The following is a 17,609-nucleotide window of genomic DNA, read 5'->3' as shown; positions in this document are numbered from 1 at the left end:
CCGGCGCATCCACAGCGTTTGATGTATTTACAGAATATCTCATATACACACACATGGATCTTGTGTACATTTATATACGGTTGCACGGCACGGGTACCGATCGACGCGTATATGGATCACGCACGGGATCGGGACGGCACGCGGCCAAGTCAACACGCTTATCTCCATTATACTCGCACACTCCGAATGTAAACATAGCGTACAAAATTGTACTATATATACTCATTACACTGCACGCTACTGAATGTCAGCACAAAGAGTCTAGTCTGCCTTCCAAACTTCTTTCTATTCATCTACATTGGTCAGTGCATGATGGTCAGTGCAAGGAGCTGTATGTCAGTCTGACTCTGTGAGCTAGTCTCACACATTATTAATTTTTGTCCTCTCGAAATCGCTTGTCATCAGAAGAAGTTGGCCGCAGTGCGCAGACCTCACATCAAATCAAATCATAATTCATATCAAATTGTAAAAAAAAAAAAATGAACAAAAATCCGAAGTTTTGTTTTGTTTTATTTTGTTTTGTTCTGTTTTTTAATAAATACGTGAAATATCATTTTCTTTCGTGTTTTATCGCACAAGTGTTGTATTATGATAAGTAGACGCACTGGGGGATATCTCAAAGCTCAATCATACACTCTATAGTTATGTACATGTTTAGGCATACTGATCCCACATTTTATGATTTGGAGTCATTAAAAATGTATTCCATCGATGCAATGATAATCATGATGTACTATAAGGCTACAGGTGTAAATAAAATTCACATTCACAATTTAAAGCAAATTCTCATTTCAATAAGGATCTTCAAAGACAATTATGGCTACAAGGTCACGGATTTTTGCATCGGATTATTCCTAGACACACGTGACAAATTTCTTGTTCCATCAACAAACCCTTCATTGCACCAGATAGCCATGTCTAAAACAAATCCCTTGTAATGAATTCCTTTTCTTTCATAGTTTAAATAAATAGTTAACTGATTGTTCTATAAGTTCGTTATCTGAACAGAGTGAAGAAATGATATGGGCCTACATGACTTGTGCTGTAGGCCCTATTATTAGGCATAATTATTACTCCTATTATAATGGCCGATTTATTACATGCTATATACTTGTGTGTGTCTGTGTGTGTGTATGTGCGTGTGTGTGTGTGTGTGTGTGTGTGTGTGTGTGTGTGTGTGTGCGTGTGTGTGTGTGTGTGTGTGTGTGTGTGTGTGCGTGTGTGCACGTGTGTGCCACGCCTCCTTCAATGTACGAAACTGTCCTTGCATCTAAATTAGTTTCAGTGATGATTTTGGTATGAATGCAATAATTAAATTTTTATAGGAAATGAAATGGGGAAAAAAAACCTTTCACTCCGTTAGGTTTTCTGCTCTTAGGATATACCTCTGCTCAGCTGACCTGACATGGCTCATATCTTTTTAAATTTAGTAAATTTAAAAGACAAAAAAAAAAATGATGGGGTTGGGCTGATTTGTTTACATGACTGGCGTGAAACCTTTAATGAAAGGCTTGCGGCTATTTTGAAAATCTGATTCTTGCATTTTTTTTAAAATCATATCTGCTTAAACGGAGAAACTGACTGAAATGGGTTAAATGATGCGTCATATAAAAAATATAGGCGATCTAGCGAGTCAAGTGATCAAAACTATCTCTTGTGTTCGTATTTAGGCCTATTGCGGAAGTGAGTCATCTTTGCATGCCATTGAACGGCACGATCTCATTGCATGTGATTGCTAACAGGACTAATGTGATGTGTCATCATTGAAAAGAGGGAAAATTATTGTTTGGTGTTTGGCACAATGAATTTGGCAGATGCTAAGCCTTCAATCGACATATTACCATTGGCCTATATACTAAGTCTTCATTGCAAGGGGAGAAAAACATTTAAATGCGAGAAAATTGTAGGGCCTATTTATTATATAAACAGGTTATAGGCTACCCTATAACATTGCCAAAGTTCGTTTTACGCGCATTATTTTATCTTCCTTTCGGCCTATAAAGATACAATCATTATGATCTGTGACTTAATACAGGGGCGCTGTGGCATGTGGATAAGACCCGACTCCCAAGGACCCGAGTTCAGTGGCAACACTGCCAATAAACATACTGAATTGATGAACAATCATGCGACATCATGCCGCATAGTGGGACAAATTCTCATTAATGAAATCAATGAATAAAACTATAAAATGATATATAATCAACCGGATGCAGCTGATAAACATCAGGTACGATAGTGTCTTGAGATTCCTGAACAATGCTTTTGACCGTTGTCATGTACTCAGTGTTATCCCACGTCTTGCCATTTTTTTTTTAATTAATGATACACTTTTCTAGCTCACGTACACACACAAACAAACATACAAACAACAAACAAACAAACAAACAAATAATTAGCCTACTCCTCTCAACTTCCTTTTCACAGTTAGTCTCTCCCGTAAACCCTTTTCTCAATCTGTACACTTCGACATGCAGCGATAGGAGCTCCACTGTGAGCTCAGAGGTCCTATGCTCACAGACTTACATAAAAACTAGAATGCGCATTCGCCCTTCGTTGAACAGGTGCTGGCGTGCACGAAAGAGGTCGACTCGTAAACCAGGAAGCTTCCATAGAAATGCACATGAGGGATCGATTTGAAGCTGGGACGGGATTTGGCAAAATCATTATAATTTAAAGGAAAATTAATATTTGTCCACAGTCATGCCGCATTTATTTTGTTAGAGAGACTTTTTTTTACCACATTGTTATATAAAACACATGCAGGATTTGCTCTTTGGGGGGGGGGGGGGGGGGGGGGGGCAGGGGGATGGATGATGTTAATTAAGGGTGTTATATTTTTGCTGATGTACCTTTCTATTTTGTGTAACCTTTTTGTTTTGCTGTGATTTGTAATCATATATTGATTGTTGTAATTGTTGTAAATGATTTCAATTTGTTCTAATAAAAACAAAATAAAAACAAGATTTGCTCTTTATATGCGTAAATAAAAAGAAAAATAAAAAAATAATGAGCCTACACGTGAGGGCAAACATTGCCATCAAATACAAATATTTTTGATTCTCTCCATGTGTGTGTGTGTGTGTGTGTGTGTGTGTGAGTGTATGTGTGTGTGTGTGTGTATGTGTGTGTGTGTGTTTGTGCGTTAAAAGCTTGTTGTTCTATCTCAGACAAACATTCTTTAACCATTGTGTACAGGGCTATGCCATTTTCAGTCGCACCAGCGTGAACTCTGCCCTGTTTCCGTTTTATACAAAATAAACATTAGACGCATAATGCAAATACTTCGCCTAATACACACTCTTTTGTATGCTTGCATGTTCTTGTCTGCATAATTTTGTGTCCTTCACATATCATTAAATATTGCATACATTTTTTTTTCACTAGATTGTAAATGATGAAGTATCTCCTGTAACTGCAGTGTTTCGAATGAAACATTATTGGAGGAAGTGATGTTTAATAAAATTGTTTCAATGCCAGTAAATCAATCAACGTTAATAATTGTGATGAGTATCATAAAGAACTTAAATTCTACATGGACATGCATGGGATTTATGATTGCAGAAATACTGATGGTTATTAAGTACCAGTTATACACATGTACCATAGAACAGTTCACACATACACACACACACAAACAAACACACACACACACACACACACACACACACACACACACACACACACACACACTACATGTCTTGGAATCTAAACATTACTCAAGGCACAAATCGGGAAAGCACTGGGATATAACATTTGAATATTGTGGAGGCCTTGTGATAGGATGACTGTATTATTATCATTATGGAATGTCAAGAATGTGTGATTCACAATAGGCACTATCTGTGTCACATGGCTTATTCAATTCAATTCATTTCAAAGGTTTTATTTCCATTTCTTTCATCAGATTCGACATGTACAAAAGTATATTCGACATGCATTGGTGCATAGGTAGCAAGGAATAACATGTACATGTCAATAGTTAATTACAAAGTGAGGCATTTTTCATACAAACATATTCATACATTCTGTGAAAAAATGGAGGTACCCACTCAAAAGACTACGCTTGTACTATGTGGGCACCTCATAGGGAAAAGGAAAAAAGGGGAACTAGAGATTGTAATTTGTCATCACTGACAAATTAAGGTGATCCGATTTTTTTTTATCAATGATTCGAGTCCTGATCGCAATAGGCATGACCATACAAGTTTCATCTGTGTTTAGAGACATTGGCCGTGTGATGTTTGCATTCTCATTTAGAAAAGGGAGTCATATCTGCCATCTTTGGTACCAAATTCTGTATACACTGAATAACGAAGATACAGCAATGAATACATATGACCTTTGACCCACCTTTGCACTCCCAAGATTGCATCTGATGAAATAGTGGTTATTTTGTGAAATGATTCTCGCGACATCGTCTATACGTGTGAAAAATATGGGAAAGATAGAACAGGTATTCACTAAGATACAAGATGAAACCTTTATGACCTTTGACCCTAATTTACATACCCAAGATGTTGTCCGATCTAGTAGTTGTTATTTTATGAAATAATGTACGTGACATGAACTAAACATGTGCAAAATATGGGGGTGATAAGGCGTGTTTTTCTTGAGTTATTGCAAAGAAAGTTGCAGAAAGAAAGAAATATCTCAATACATAGAAGATAAGCTTTAATTTTAACCAATTTTTCATCGTAATCCCGACATTGTATGAAAAAACGAAGGAAACAAAACGATAGCGCAAAGTCTCAGCTACAACATATTAAAATCTGGGAGAAATTCACCGAAGGGTAAGTAAGCTAGTGTTCGATAAAGACAATCATGCCAATTTTCACATTAAAGAAAATTCCCTCCCATAGAGATAACACGTCATAACGAAGATACAAAAAGAAGTACATATGACCTTTGACCTCAATTTGCACAGACAAGATGGCATCTGAGTAAAAAGTGGTTATTTTGTGAAATGATCCTTGTAACATGGCCTTTGCGTGTGCAAAATATGGGAAAGATACAACATATATTCACTAAGATACAAGGTGAAACACTTATGACCTTTGACCCTAATTTACATACCCAAGATGGTGTTCGATCAAGTAGTTGTTATTTTATGAAATAATGTTCGTGATATGAACTAAACATGTGCAAAATAATGTGGTGATAGGGTATGTTTTTCTTGGGTTATTGCACATAAAGTTGCAAAAAGAAAGAAATATTTCAATACATGGAAGATAAACATTAATTTCAAGTAAGATTTTTGACATGATCCCGACATCGTTAGAAAAAACGGAGGGCACACTTACGATAGCCCAAAATCTCAGCTACAATATATTAAAATCTGGGAGAAATTCACCGAAGCATAAGTGAGCTAGTGCTCGATAAAGATAGGAATGTCAATTTTCATTTCCATAAAAACTGCACTCCCATAGAGATTACACGTAAACTGGTCAAATTTGACAAGGTTACTTTCAATCCATTTTTACGAGGTGATGCCGTCATCCAATCAAAATTATGTTTCTACAATTATGAAAGAACAATTCATAAGCTACAACATACTGAAATTTGGGTGAAAATTGGCAAAGGATAAGTGAGATACGCTTGAGTAAACTTGAAATTTGATGACGTCATTTTGAAAATTAACTTTTTTTACTTTATTAAGAAATTTGATATCTTTTAATCATTTTGTCAGCATAGCCAACCCATGAAATGATATGTACAACTCATCAGCTTTCAGAATATGTCAAGAAATTGGGGGGTCACCGTCCATCCTGACGAGTAAAATCCGATTTAAAATTGGCGGTTTTTTGGCATAGTTGCACTGTGTATCCCCATTGACGCACGCGCGGAATTTTGATTTTGACGGGCCCGTATGACGTCATATTGAGTCGGATCGACTTGAAACTTGGTAGAAATATTCCTTGACATTTTGGACATTCGATCCGTGTGAAAAAACTGAAAATTTCTATTGCATATGAGCTGTGCATGCGAATATGTGCGCGCGCGTACGCGTCCGTCCAATTTTTTCAATTTTTCAAAAAATGCTCCAAATGGTCTGAAACGTGTGCAAAAAAATTTTGAGCTCGATTTGAGCATACAAATATTTCAACGCGCGCGTACGCGCGCGTTTTTGAGATAAAAATGAATTTTGAGAATATGAGTACAATTCACTTGACTTGAAATATATGTGACGTAAATTTCATTGAAATATTCCATTCCATTAATGAGATATGCATGAAAATGTGTTTTCATATAATGACGTCATAGTGACGTCACGGTCGACTGATCACTTTGATTTTACTTTCGCTGTCGTCTTTGTGACATGATACATATATGGTATAAGTTTGACATTGAGAGGCAATGCACTTTCTGAGCTAATCGATGCACAAATTTTGAGGAGATAGAAATAAAGAAAGAATCCGTACAGAAACAATAGGTGATCCGAGAGGATACTCGGATCACCTAAAAAAGAAAAATAAAGGTGGATAGCTTAAAACTACAAGTGTGCGGGAAATGAGAAAAGAAGGGGAAAAAAGGGGGGATGAAGAAACAGAAATAGGAGGAAAGAGACGAGACAACTAAAAGTTAAAAGCCTAGATCAATCGATGCATTAAAGACCAAGCCCACAGAGACTATTAGCCATAGTAGAAGAGTAGAGCGAGAAAGTGACGTAGGGAAGTTGCTGACAGCGGAACCTATCCGTTCAGTGAAGGCACGTATAAAAGTATACAAGTGCGCAATGAAAGATAAACATGGGCTGTGATATGGAATGCCGCGAAAGAATCAATAACGTCATGCTTTTATACAAAATGAAACCTATATACTTCAGAGAAAACAAATTTAGTTTCTTTCTATTACATCATAAGACTTAAGCAGAAATAATTGCAGGAAGGAGAGCAAGGTTTCATGAAATTTCGCGATGAATGACGTTTTCATGATAATTAGTGATTAGATAAGTAAAAGTAACATGATCAGCGCAATTTATGTTATTATCCTGATTATAGTAATGTATGGGGCTGTATCGTACATACGTTCAGGCCTTCTAGCTGCTTTCTTTCTCTCTCTCTCTCTCTCTCTTTGGTAATGGCGGTGGTCCGTTCCAGTAATCCCGATTCTATTCGCACGTGCGTATTCTATGCTGGTTACAATCTCTATGGACCCGCTACTCTACGTACGCAGACAAAGCGCACACAATTTATATAAATACGGGGCCGCGCGCTTACACCCACGGGGATATAGCTCAGTGGTAGAGCGCTCGCTTCGCATGCGAGAGGCCTCGGGTTCGAACCCCGATATCTCCACAAACTGAGGTACGAACGGTTTTGCGTCACTTTTTAACTTGTATGCAGTAATAATTTTGCTATTATCTCCGACGATTATACTAGTGCCCTCTGCAAAAGAAAACAGAAAAAAAAGACTGTGCGCAAACAAACATACAGGCCCGAGAAAACGGGAGTACCATTTGTTATTCACCCGATGTCTAGTACTCGTCAATCCTTTTACCATTTGAATATGCTCACCGCCTTCACACACATGACTCGACTACTGCCATTATCAAACAAGTTCATGTAAACGTTCGACAACAATAACAACGCCAATCACGACAGAAAGAATTGCATGAATACGTACAGCAACTTTGTCTGATTTACAAGGAAAAATAAAATGAGTGTCAGTAGACAAAATTTATTTCCACATCTATGACATTATCATAAAGGAGACACTCGTCCGTATTTTGATCATCATGCATAAAATCGTATTACAGTATGGTGTCTTATTTTTCCTTTCCGCTTTTGTGGTAACAGAAAAATATCCAATTACACACTTTTATGCAACTGATTATTTACGTCGATGTAGAGCAATTTGGCAATCGGTTGCAATGAAAACATCTCGACGGAAGAATTTCATGAATTTGTACACACCTCTTTGCCATTACAGCGAAAATGATGACATCGGGTTAACGAACAAAGAATACCTATGTTGTCAACATCGATCCTTTTATCCCAGAAGAATCTCTCCATAATTATGATAACTACATAACTCATATGACAATATTGGCAATCCCATGTACTGTATAATGCACACACACACACACATACGTACAAACACAAACCACCACCACCAACAAAAGCACACTCGGAGCTTTCACCTAGAAAGTTCCCCGCCCCCTTCCGTTGGTGACGTCACAACGGAACTGTTCGAGTGTTTTTAAATGTGCTAAGGTCACTCTGGAGGGCATTTTTCATGAAGCATTTCGGTCGGATATTTTTCTGACAAAAAGTTACAAGCTACTGAAAACCTTGCATCTGATTGGCTGAGAGCAAATTTGTCTGACAACTTTGTCGGACAACTTTGTCGGACAACTTTGTCGGACAAAATGCTTCATGAAATACTCCCCTGATCTCGGCATTAGAGATTACCATACCCCCCCCCCCCCTCCCCCATTACATTGACAAAATGGAGAAACAGTGTTGGAGTAGGCCAAATTGTGGCAAGCTATAGTTGGCAATTTTAATGCAAAAAAAAAAAAACACAGCAAAAATATCTAATAAAAGTTGTACTGGATCGGCGGGAGCAATACACTGTAGTGCTTTTTTTTTCCTTGCATACAACCTTTCCCATTTTGCAGGCTAATTATTTAATCACTGATTTCTCTAACTATTGATTTGCTCCATCATACTTATTTGTATTTCGTCAAGTCAGTGCATAACAACTAACGTCATAACATTTTAACAATTAATAGCGATAATAATGACTCTATAATGCTACCATACAACTTGATATTATTATGATCGTCATACGGATTAAGGTCATCATAATCCTTACCAGCATCATCATCATCATCAGACATTATGTGACCCTGCACCTCAAAACAAACAAAAAGTCGCCAGACATGAATTTTTAGTTAAGACCATATTCTGAAAAGGCAGACTTTAAGCTTTAAAATGATGTATAACTCAAATCAAATGGACTCTCCTAACCTATCTAGATATTGGAAAGAAAGCACAAACTAAGGAAATGTGTGAACTGAGAAAAGAGGCTCTGAAGTACAGTGTCTATTCAAGCGCTTAATCTTCACCAAACCATGCTGGCCGTGCGATGAATGGGACAAAAAACAGGAAGTAAACCATCAGAGTAACAACAATGAAGGGATTATCAGATTAAACTGAAATTAAGCACGCCTCATTAACACATACTGTCCATAATTAATGCCAACTTTCAAAGCAGTAGCACTATCCTTTCAAAAGTTATTAGAGTTGAAAGTGAAGAGTGTGGACAAGGTTTTTCAGAAATGAAAAAGGGATTCTAAAGACACACCTAATCACACTATTCTTCCAAAAATGTTCGAGATAAACTGCTAAAAAACACACTTTCCTGCCCGTTTTATGATACCAAATTTTAGCATAATGTAAAAGAAGACCCGCTCTTTCAGAAAATATGAAAAAGTCAAGTTCGGCTAGGTTGACCCATTTCACTTATTTTCAGTCCTCACGCGAAATCAGTGTGTGCGACTTTATGTTCGTTTTGAGGTGCATGGTCACTTATCATCATCACTTTCTGAGCAACAAGAACACCATGTGCTATAGTTGTTGCAGCTGCCTTATTTGTTTTCTTTGGTTTTTGTGGGCCTTTTTATTGTCTCAACTTTAGGGTACACAAAATCATTACATAGATTGCAGCTATACAAATTGATATGTGGAAAAAATCTCAAACCATTTTACTCTTTCCTTTAATCCGTTTTGTATTATAATGATTATATTACATTCTTTTTTCTTTTGCTGTGGCTTCATCAGATCGAGAAAAAAAACTCAGCATATTTTTTATGTCGCTATTGTAAAATACTTTCTGTATTGTTTTCGAAATTAAAGAACGTTTTTTTTTTTTTGGGGGGGGGGGGGGCTGGTCGTCTAACGTCTATTTTTCCGGCATATAATAGAATAGCAGCTCTTTGAATAGGCCATACAAGGGGAACAATGTGACCTAAACATGTGTCAGCAACAAATAGGGTAACTTTAAATGGGAATTTCAGTACAGTTGAAAGGTAGTTTGAAAGGAATGAGTAAAATTTTCTTCACACAACAATGAAAGGTAATGTATCAAAATCGAATGTAAAAGAAAGAAATCATATATGCAATTTTGAAGCAGTGATATTGTTTTGTTTTTTTCAGGAAACACTTCTTGAACAGTTAATATGAATATCCCAGTAGTGAAGTAATGATGTCATCCCCTCATAACTTGCCATTTATGCAAAACGTTGCACACAAAATTGTGAAATTCCAGTCTTTCATTCAAACGCAATATCATTACGCCCCAGTCTCAAATCCTGATGCATCTAATTGATCATTATTCTGAAGCTATTCAACCAGGAATAACATGATGTTGCACACTTTGATAACAGGAAAATTGAATTTTCTGTTGTTTTTTTTTTGTACATGAATAATGGAAAACTGATAGGTGATGACATCATTATCTCACTCATTTGCATATTCAATTTGCATATTCATATCAATTGTACGAGAACCGTTCTGTAGAAATTAACGAAACTTCCCAATGTCATTATATTTTCTTAATTTTCATCTGATTTGATTAGATTTTCACTGTTTTACTCGTAAGATTTTAAAATTTCTTATCAGACTAAATTATAACTTGACTTAATTTTTTTTTTTTTAAAGAGGTGGAATTCTCTTTCGTATTTTTTGCATATTTCCATTGCTGTGACATCAGTAATTGTTGCAGCCTTCCTATCTAGCAATGATGGCACACGGATGTAACTCAAACTTTTAAATAATCCCGTAATTTTTCAGCAGATCGTCCATTTTTTCTCCAACTTCACAATTGCTTTCTATTAACATAATTTTTGCATTCATGGAATCCACATCTGAAATCATGTTGGAAAATTTGCTTTTCACAAAGAATTTTACAAAAAATGCTTGTGAAATGGACGGAATGTACACTGGCTGCAATAATGTAATATGCGCACTTAGAACTTGGTAATGTCTTCAGACCAATGACGTGATTAGAAATGAAGAAAAAGCAACCACTTCGTGACTAACAAATGAAAACAAATACAGTTCCGTATAGTATGTATTGCACAAAAGGAATGTTGCTAGAAGCACTGCGTTATTTATCATTACACATTTCCTTTGTTTTTTTTTTTCTTTCAGAAAATAGAATTAGGAGAATGAAATGAAACACACAGTATATGTGCTTTAGTCGAAGTCCACTCAGTAGTCATCAAGACTCTTTCTTCATTTCTCGTCTTGCTCCTCATTTGGCACGTTTTCTTTCTCATCCCCACCGCCAACTTCATCTTTCTCCTCTACCCTCTCCCCCGATGATTCCGGCACTTCTTCTCCTTCCGTCTGTCCATTCTCGATACCACCTGCAGCATCAGCCGCTTGATCATTGTTCTCATTCGTTTCGTCTTCGTTGGCTACCTCATCTACGCCATCATTGACCTCAGCCGAACCGTCTTCGTGGTCATCGGCATTGTCCTCGTCTACAGCTGTGTCATCATTATGCTCCTCCTCTGGCGTCTCCTCAACGTCATCCCCGTGATCTTCTTCCTCTTTGGGTGCGCCCTCAACATCAGCATCCTTCTTGACTTCGCCTTCTTTGGTTTCAGTTCTATTTTCAGTTTCATCTTGAGCGGTTTCATCACTGTTACCAACATCGTCTTCTTGTTGTATAGCAGCAGCTGTATCTCCGGGAATAGCGTCGACATTTTGTTCTTGGTTTTCTTCGTTAGTTTTTGCCTCTCCTTCCTGCAAGCCGCTTTCATTATCTTCCTGTAGAGCCTTGTCACCACCCTGCTGTTCAGGTTCAACAACCTGCTCTCCGACCGCTGTGGCTGCTTGCCCATCTTCACCGCTATCTGTGTTATCATTCTGAACAGCGCCCTCTGTTCTTGACCGACCCTGTGTCTCTGTAATGAAAGTCGATGCATTAGGTTCGAGGACATCAGGCCGCTGTCCGCTACCTGCGTCGACATCGGGTGCGGTGAGAATTACTTTTGGTTCACCATACGGCACGCCAAAGTTTGCTGGAGTTGGGTAAGGACCATCCCGAGGACTGAATTTCTGCAGGAAATTCCCCTTCGATTTGGATTTGTCTGAAGCGTGGAGAAAGGGCAAAGTATGATGTGAAATTAATAACTTTCCTTTGAAATGATTTTGCTTAATGATTTTACAACTACTCAAGTGATGACTAGGCGAAGATAGTGATTTTTTTTAAAAAAAAGTATGTGGTAAATTTGTTTCCCATCTATACTCAATTTGTGATTTAATCTCATTCGAAAATGTCGAAACTTGTATTTACTGGCCTCACGGCCGGCGCTGAAATTAAGGGCCCGAATTCACGAAGGTGGTACAAATTGAAACCGTGGTTTAAACCATGGACAAAGACGGTAGTTGTTTTTTTTTTTATGGGGCGCCAAGTGTTGCATGGCCTATTTTGTTACGAAATCAGTCATTTCGTCGAGAAAATTATTATTTCGTGATGAAATAACAACAATTCGTCGAGAAAATGATCATTTCGTTAACGAAATGGTCATTTCGTCGACGAAATGACTGATTACGTAACGAAATAGGCCATGCGACACTTGGCGCTCCATACAAGTTGTCCATGGTTTAAACCATGGCTTCAATTGGACCACTATTGTGAATTTAGGCCTAAGTGTATACGCTGTTCCACTATAAACCATTGATCTGGGGCCCGTTGCATAAAAGTTATTATTATGGTAACTTTGCCATCCAGTGGCAACTTCCATGGAATTCTTGATTTTGATTGGCTGTTGAGTATTGTTGCCATGGTAGTTACCATTGGATGGCAAAGTTACCATAATTGTAACTTTTATCCAACGGGCCCCTGTTCTTTAGTGCGCGCTGTTTAGGAAGAAGAGAAGAAGAGGAGACACCCGGGCAAGTCGCCTGTTTGATGTTGCATTACCTCTTAACGTGACCAGTTGAGAGGTATAGAAATACGACAATTTCTCATCGAATTACCTTCAACACGTTCAAAATAAAACGCTTTGCTGCGCAACAGAAAATTTTGCACATTGAAAATACCTGTCGGCACTGGCAATTTTGCAGCCAGCCTACGTAGCATTCATCCTGTTTGGGCCTATACTCTCATTCTAATTCTTGAACGGTGTTCACATCACTGGGATTATAATTATTATCAACTATATAGCGGTATTCATCACGACATGTCCCTCATGTCCTCCACCACTTTGAGTGAAATCAAAGGACTTTGACTTTTCAAAACTACTAGTATGTCAATTTGAGAGGAGAACGTGACATATGCTCTCGTAAACACTGGGAAAATTCAAATGCCATTAATGACGACGTTGCTATGATGCATAGAAAAGGAAGCCTGACGAAGAAGAAGGAGAAGAAAGAGAGGAATATAAGATGATGAGAAAGAAGAAGAAGAAGAAGGAGGAGGAGGAGGAGGAGGAAGAGAAGAAAAAAATGAATATAGTACCGCTCTTACGCTTTGTATTTTTCTCCTTCTCGCCATTCTTGTTGACACGCCAGGCAAACCACTTTGTGTCAGGTCCAGGTTTGAGTGGCAGCAACATTCTGGGATGCTTCGTTGATAAAGACGCCGATTCCCAGTGCAACTTGTTGCCCGATATGAGACCGGGTTGGTTGTCGGTCGGTGAGGGCTCACTCCAACTCTTCGGTTTCTTACAAAGGTTCTGCATCATATAATTTAGAAGGAAGGCGGAACGGATGAAATAGAAGTCTTCATCGGAATAATAACAGCGGTAAAAACAAAATACATAATTATAACAAGAATAGTTTTAATTGCCCTTTCACTGGTGTTAAAATTCACAAATCAATCTGCTCGCAAATGTGTGCTCACAAGCTTGTCGCGCATTTTAGAATGTAGTACAATATATTCAATTGTCAAATCTTTCACTCTCTATGTCATAGCATTATCATTCTGTTTTACATACGGCATTTACATAAAAATTAAAGTAATCACCCAATGATGCGACATCATAATACAGTGTATCAGCATGTTATTCATTATATCTTTAACTATTATGTTGTTGTTGATGTTTTTTATATTGATTTTTATCATATTTTTATCATTAATGTGACCATACGATTATCATCAAGGCTGAACTTATACAATACAACCGCCATATACCTGGTAGCTCGTAGTTCCATCCACGTTCCGAACAGCGTTGCGTAAAAATGTGATCTGGGCGTAGAGATCTCGGGCCGAGTCATCTAATTCTTCAGTCTCGCCCTTCTCGGCAAACTCGCGAAGATGGAGCACCCTGAACGGATTCAACTCGTCCACAGGACGCGTGTACAACGGCTTGGGGTTTTTCGGCACGTGAAGAGGGGGCATACGTTGTGACTCAAGTTCCTGAGACAGCGATCATAATTGAATAATTGACATCGGCATATCAAATTGGCATTCAAAAAAAAAAACACGGATTGTACATAACTTTGCATAACAAAGGTGACAATGATTGCTAGGTGACAGTTTGCTTCCGTTTAGATCAGCTATCATAACCTGATTCCATAGGAAAATAGAAGATTGTCAGCTTAGTTTGCAATGCAGAGGTATTAATCTTCCAAATCGAATGACCCTAGGCCAGTTTAACATAAAGCAAGAAGAGAAAATCAAAGAGTTATTTTTGAAGAAATAGGCGGCTTGTCAACCAATTACATTAATTCAATCCTTGTTCCAAGGCAGAAAATGCGAGACCGCCATGACATGTCGACAGCAGGGTGACACTAGAGTACCCTGATGGCAAAGAAAACTATAATCATCCGGTGCCTTTGAGATCAATTCAAAGGTTCTGCTTATGTTTTTCTTTTTTTTTTCTTAATTTCGACAATCAACGATTGATATTAATATTTACTCCTTCATTCCTTCATTCATATCATCATTATCATGTTTTGTCAAAGTCTTCGTGCAAATCAATTCAGGCAGAGTAATAACTTTAATACCCCTAATGTGTTAACAGATGTAACAAACAAAGAAATCATTATATTTCCGCTGTGCAGCACAAAATAAATCACCAATTAATACACGCTAAAGAATCGGCAAGACTTCATTAAGATTAAGAGTCTCAATATAACCTGATACGAAGAAGGAGAAAGCAAACCAAAAAGTGAAATAAGTTTGTATATCCAGAATGTGTTTTGAACGTCGTGAGTGAAGAGCGTTTCTGCATATTTATTGGAAATTTGCTGATGAAAAAAACAGCAAAGTGTGGATGGACAATCACCATATTTTGTAAGTAGCATTAATATCGGGTAGTGGAGTGGGTTTGTGGAGAAAGGAAAACTCAATTTGAGTTGACGTGATTTTATGCGACCGATAGGGAAGCACTGAATGCCAAACAAGCAAACCACGGGTCCGCGACGGTTGTAAGTTCGCTCCGTTGTTAGTCAGTGAGGATAAAGTGCCTTGCCTAGCATGCCTGGGGGTATATGGAACCGTTGCAGTTAGGGGACTCGATCCAAGACACTGTAACTGATAATCCGTTGTTTTATCCACTGAGCTATAGCAACTTCCGTGAGATCAAAGTCTCTAGGCATAACGGATTTTACTTTCTTTCAGACTTTATCCCACTGAAGTGTGAGTTAAAATTTCGAAAAGAGAAGGAAAGAGGAGATTTCTATCTAATTATATGACAATAAGAAGTTTAGATGGGATTAGATATTTCAGTGAACACAGGTGGCAGTCTCCTGCTAGAAAAGAAATGGATGTTAAAAGTGACAGCTACCTGCTGTATGACGGATCTAATCTTGATAGTCTCGAAATCTTTCCAGAGCTTCTTCGCACTGTGTACACTACGCCCCGTGGCGATCTTCGGAAGGAACGTCGAACCCCTCTCACCATGGGACGACACGGCGGACGTGGCGGTCGTGTCGACACTTCCCGTCGTGCGAGTTCGGCGGTGGGACGAGAGTCTGGCAGAAGGATGGCGAATGGTTCGTAGGCCGAGTTCGCCTGTACTCTCATAGAGACGAGGTTTCGATTTCTGGTCATAGGGGAGAAAGAAACACCAACAACAAAATGATGCAATGCAACGTGTATCAAGGCTACATGTAGGTCTTATCGATCTGAACATTTCACAAACAGTTCAATATAAAAACCACAGATGCCGAACAAAGCAATGTAGTTAGTATATATTATATCCTCGTCGTTTCCTTCTGAATGAGCCATACGAACAATATTTGTATCCTCAACTTTCCTCATCATGCAACTAGTGTGTATATCACTTTATTGCCACTTTGAAGGAAAATCTGCAACAAAGAAAGAGCGAGAAAAGAAGAAGAAGAAAAAAAGAAGAAAGAGATGGAGAAAGGGGGAATTACAGTTTCAGTGAAACGAGAATGACCAATGCAAAGGAGCAAAGATGGTTGATTTTTTTAATTACAAAATCAAAACACTTCATAGTATCAAAATGTTTGAACAGCTTGCATTATATAAAAATACCTTGTCATAACGCCAGCTGGCCTTTGCATGACTAAATTATAAAGGAAAATAAGATCTTAAGGGATTACAAGCATTCCATCGACAGCAAAGTCAACTACCCAGACACTGACATTACAGCCAGTACGATACCTTGTTTTAAAGAAATAGTAAGAAGGGTGAAATTAAAGTGGATAATTATGACGTAAAAGGTTGAACTCACCACCCATTGATAGTGGTCATCATCCACAGGTCCTCTCGATGAAAACGGAACGCTCTTCATTGTTTCTGTCTTTATCAAACAATCATGTGTTTCTGTTTGGGCCCCTCACGTGTCTGTTTCCGGACAAGAATCTCAGTCCTTATGAAGTAATCTGCAAATGAGGGAGCATTAATCTGTGTGAGAGTGTGTCTGTGTGTGTGTGGGGGGGGGGGGGGACCACAACAAAATTGATTAAGTGCGTATGCTACCAAGGATAAGAACTAAAAATCGTTGCAGCTCGATGAAATATATTGATAAGTGACAAATTAGCAAACAAACATAAACACCGGCACAGTACTGTACACACACGAACAAACAAATAGCTCTAGTCATTTCTTCGTTTGCAATGTCCGCAAGGTATCCAACTTATTTGTAGCGTGTGTGTAAAACAAAACAAAGATAAACAACAGCAATCAAAAGCTAACATCGCCTTAATTATTTGCGATATTGAACTGTCAGTATGGGGCAATATACTGACAATCGTGGTTTGTACGAATTCAAAGTAGCTGATAGATGTAAACGTATGGCACATTGCAGTTGTTGTCTGCATGTAGGGCCTAATTGAAGTGGTTTAGAGGTTAGACATGGCAAGTCACCATATCATAGTTTTTACTGAATAGTTCCATCGCAAAATGAGCTAAGTTCGAATTTCAAACATTTTAGATTAAGTCTGCAAGCGCCAATTTCAAATATCTTAAAGCAAGCCTATCATCAGATAGAAAAAAGAAAAACTCTTTCCATAATATTGTCCATTGATACCTCACTGATAAAAATCACAACAAGGGATATTTCTGAAGGTATATGATCAAAAACATCCTATTTTTCTTATCATTTTATCTGTTTTTTAGCAGCTTTAATCGCATATATCAGAACTGAATTACATTGTAACTCAATCAAATTCTTC

The 17,609-nt window shown here is 38.0% G+C and overlaps 1 protein-coding gene and 1 non-coding gene across 2 annotated transcripts; one reads left to right on the top strand and one right to left on the bottom strand.

The window, feature by feature from the left end:
- Positions 1-7,226: 7,226 nt before the first annotated feature.
- Trnaa-cgc (transfer RNA alanine (anticodon CGC)) lies at positions 7,227-7,298 on the top strand. Its single transcript has one exon. It is a non-coding gene; the product is annotated as a tRNA-Ala (tRNA).
- Positions 7,299-11,243: 3,945 nt separating this feature from the next.
- LOC139729478 (uncharacterized) lies at positions 11,244-16,726 on the bottom strand. Its single transcript, XM_071640403.1, has 5 exons — positions 16,667-16,726; positions 15,752-16,009; positions 14,155-14,379; positions 13,489-13,696; positions 11,244-12,106 (listed from the first exon to the last, which is right to left on the bottom strand). Exons 1-5 carry the CDS (start codon positions 16,724-16,726, stop codon positions 11,244-11,246), a joined length of 1,614 nt encoding a protein of 537 aa, XP_071496504.1.
- Between the last annotated feature and the right edge of the window lie 883 nt (positions 16,727-17,609).

Source organism: Diadema antillarum, unplaced genomic scaffold, assembly GCF_040938485.1.
Source record: "Diadema antillarum isolate AM-2024a unplaced genomic scaffold, OU_Dant_1.0 scf00000020, whole genome shotgun sequence".
Lineage (NCBI taxonomy): Eukaryota > Metazoa > Echinodermata > Echinoidea > Diadematoida > Diadematidae > Diadema > Diadema antillarum.
The sequence above is the reverse complement of the archived record's forward strand: the minus strand, read 5'-3'. Positions and strand labels throughout refer to the sequence as shown.

What these genes read in the sequence shown, in the direction of transcription:
- LOC139729478 (XM_071640403.1), bottom strand. Translation starts at nt 16,726, where the DNA reads ATGAAGAGCGTTCCGTTTTCATCGAGAGGACCTGTGGATGATGACCAC. An exon ending in ATGACCACTATCAATGGGTG is followed by an intron (nt 16,010 to 16,666) that starts GTGAGTTCAACC and finishes CCCTATGACCAG; the next exon opens with AAATCGAAACCTCGTCTCTA. An exon ending in TTAGATCCGTCATACAGCAG is followed by an intron (nt 14,380 to 15,751) that starts GTAGCTGTCACT and finishes TCGCTGTCTCAG; the next exon opens with GAACTTGAGTCACAACGTAT.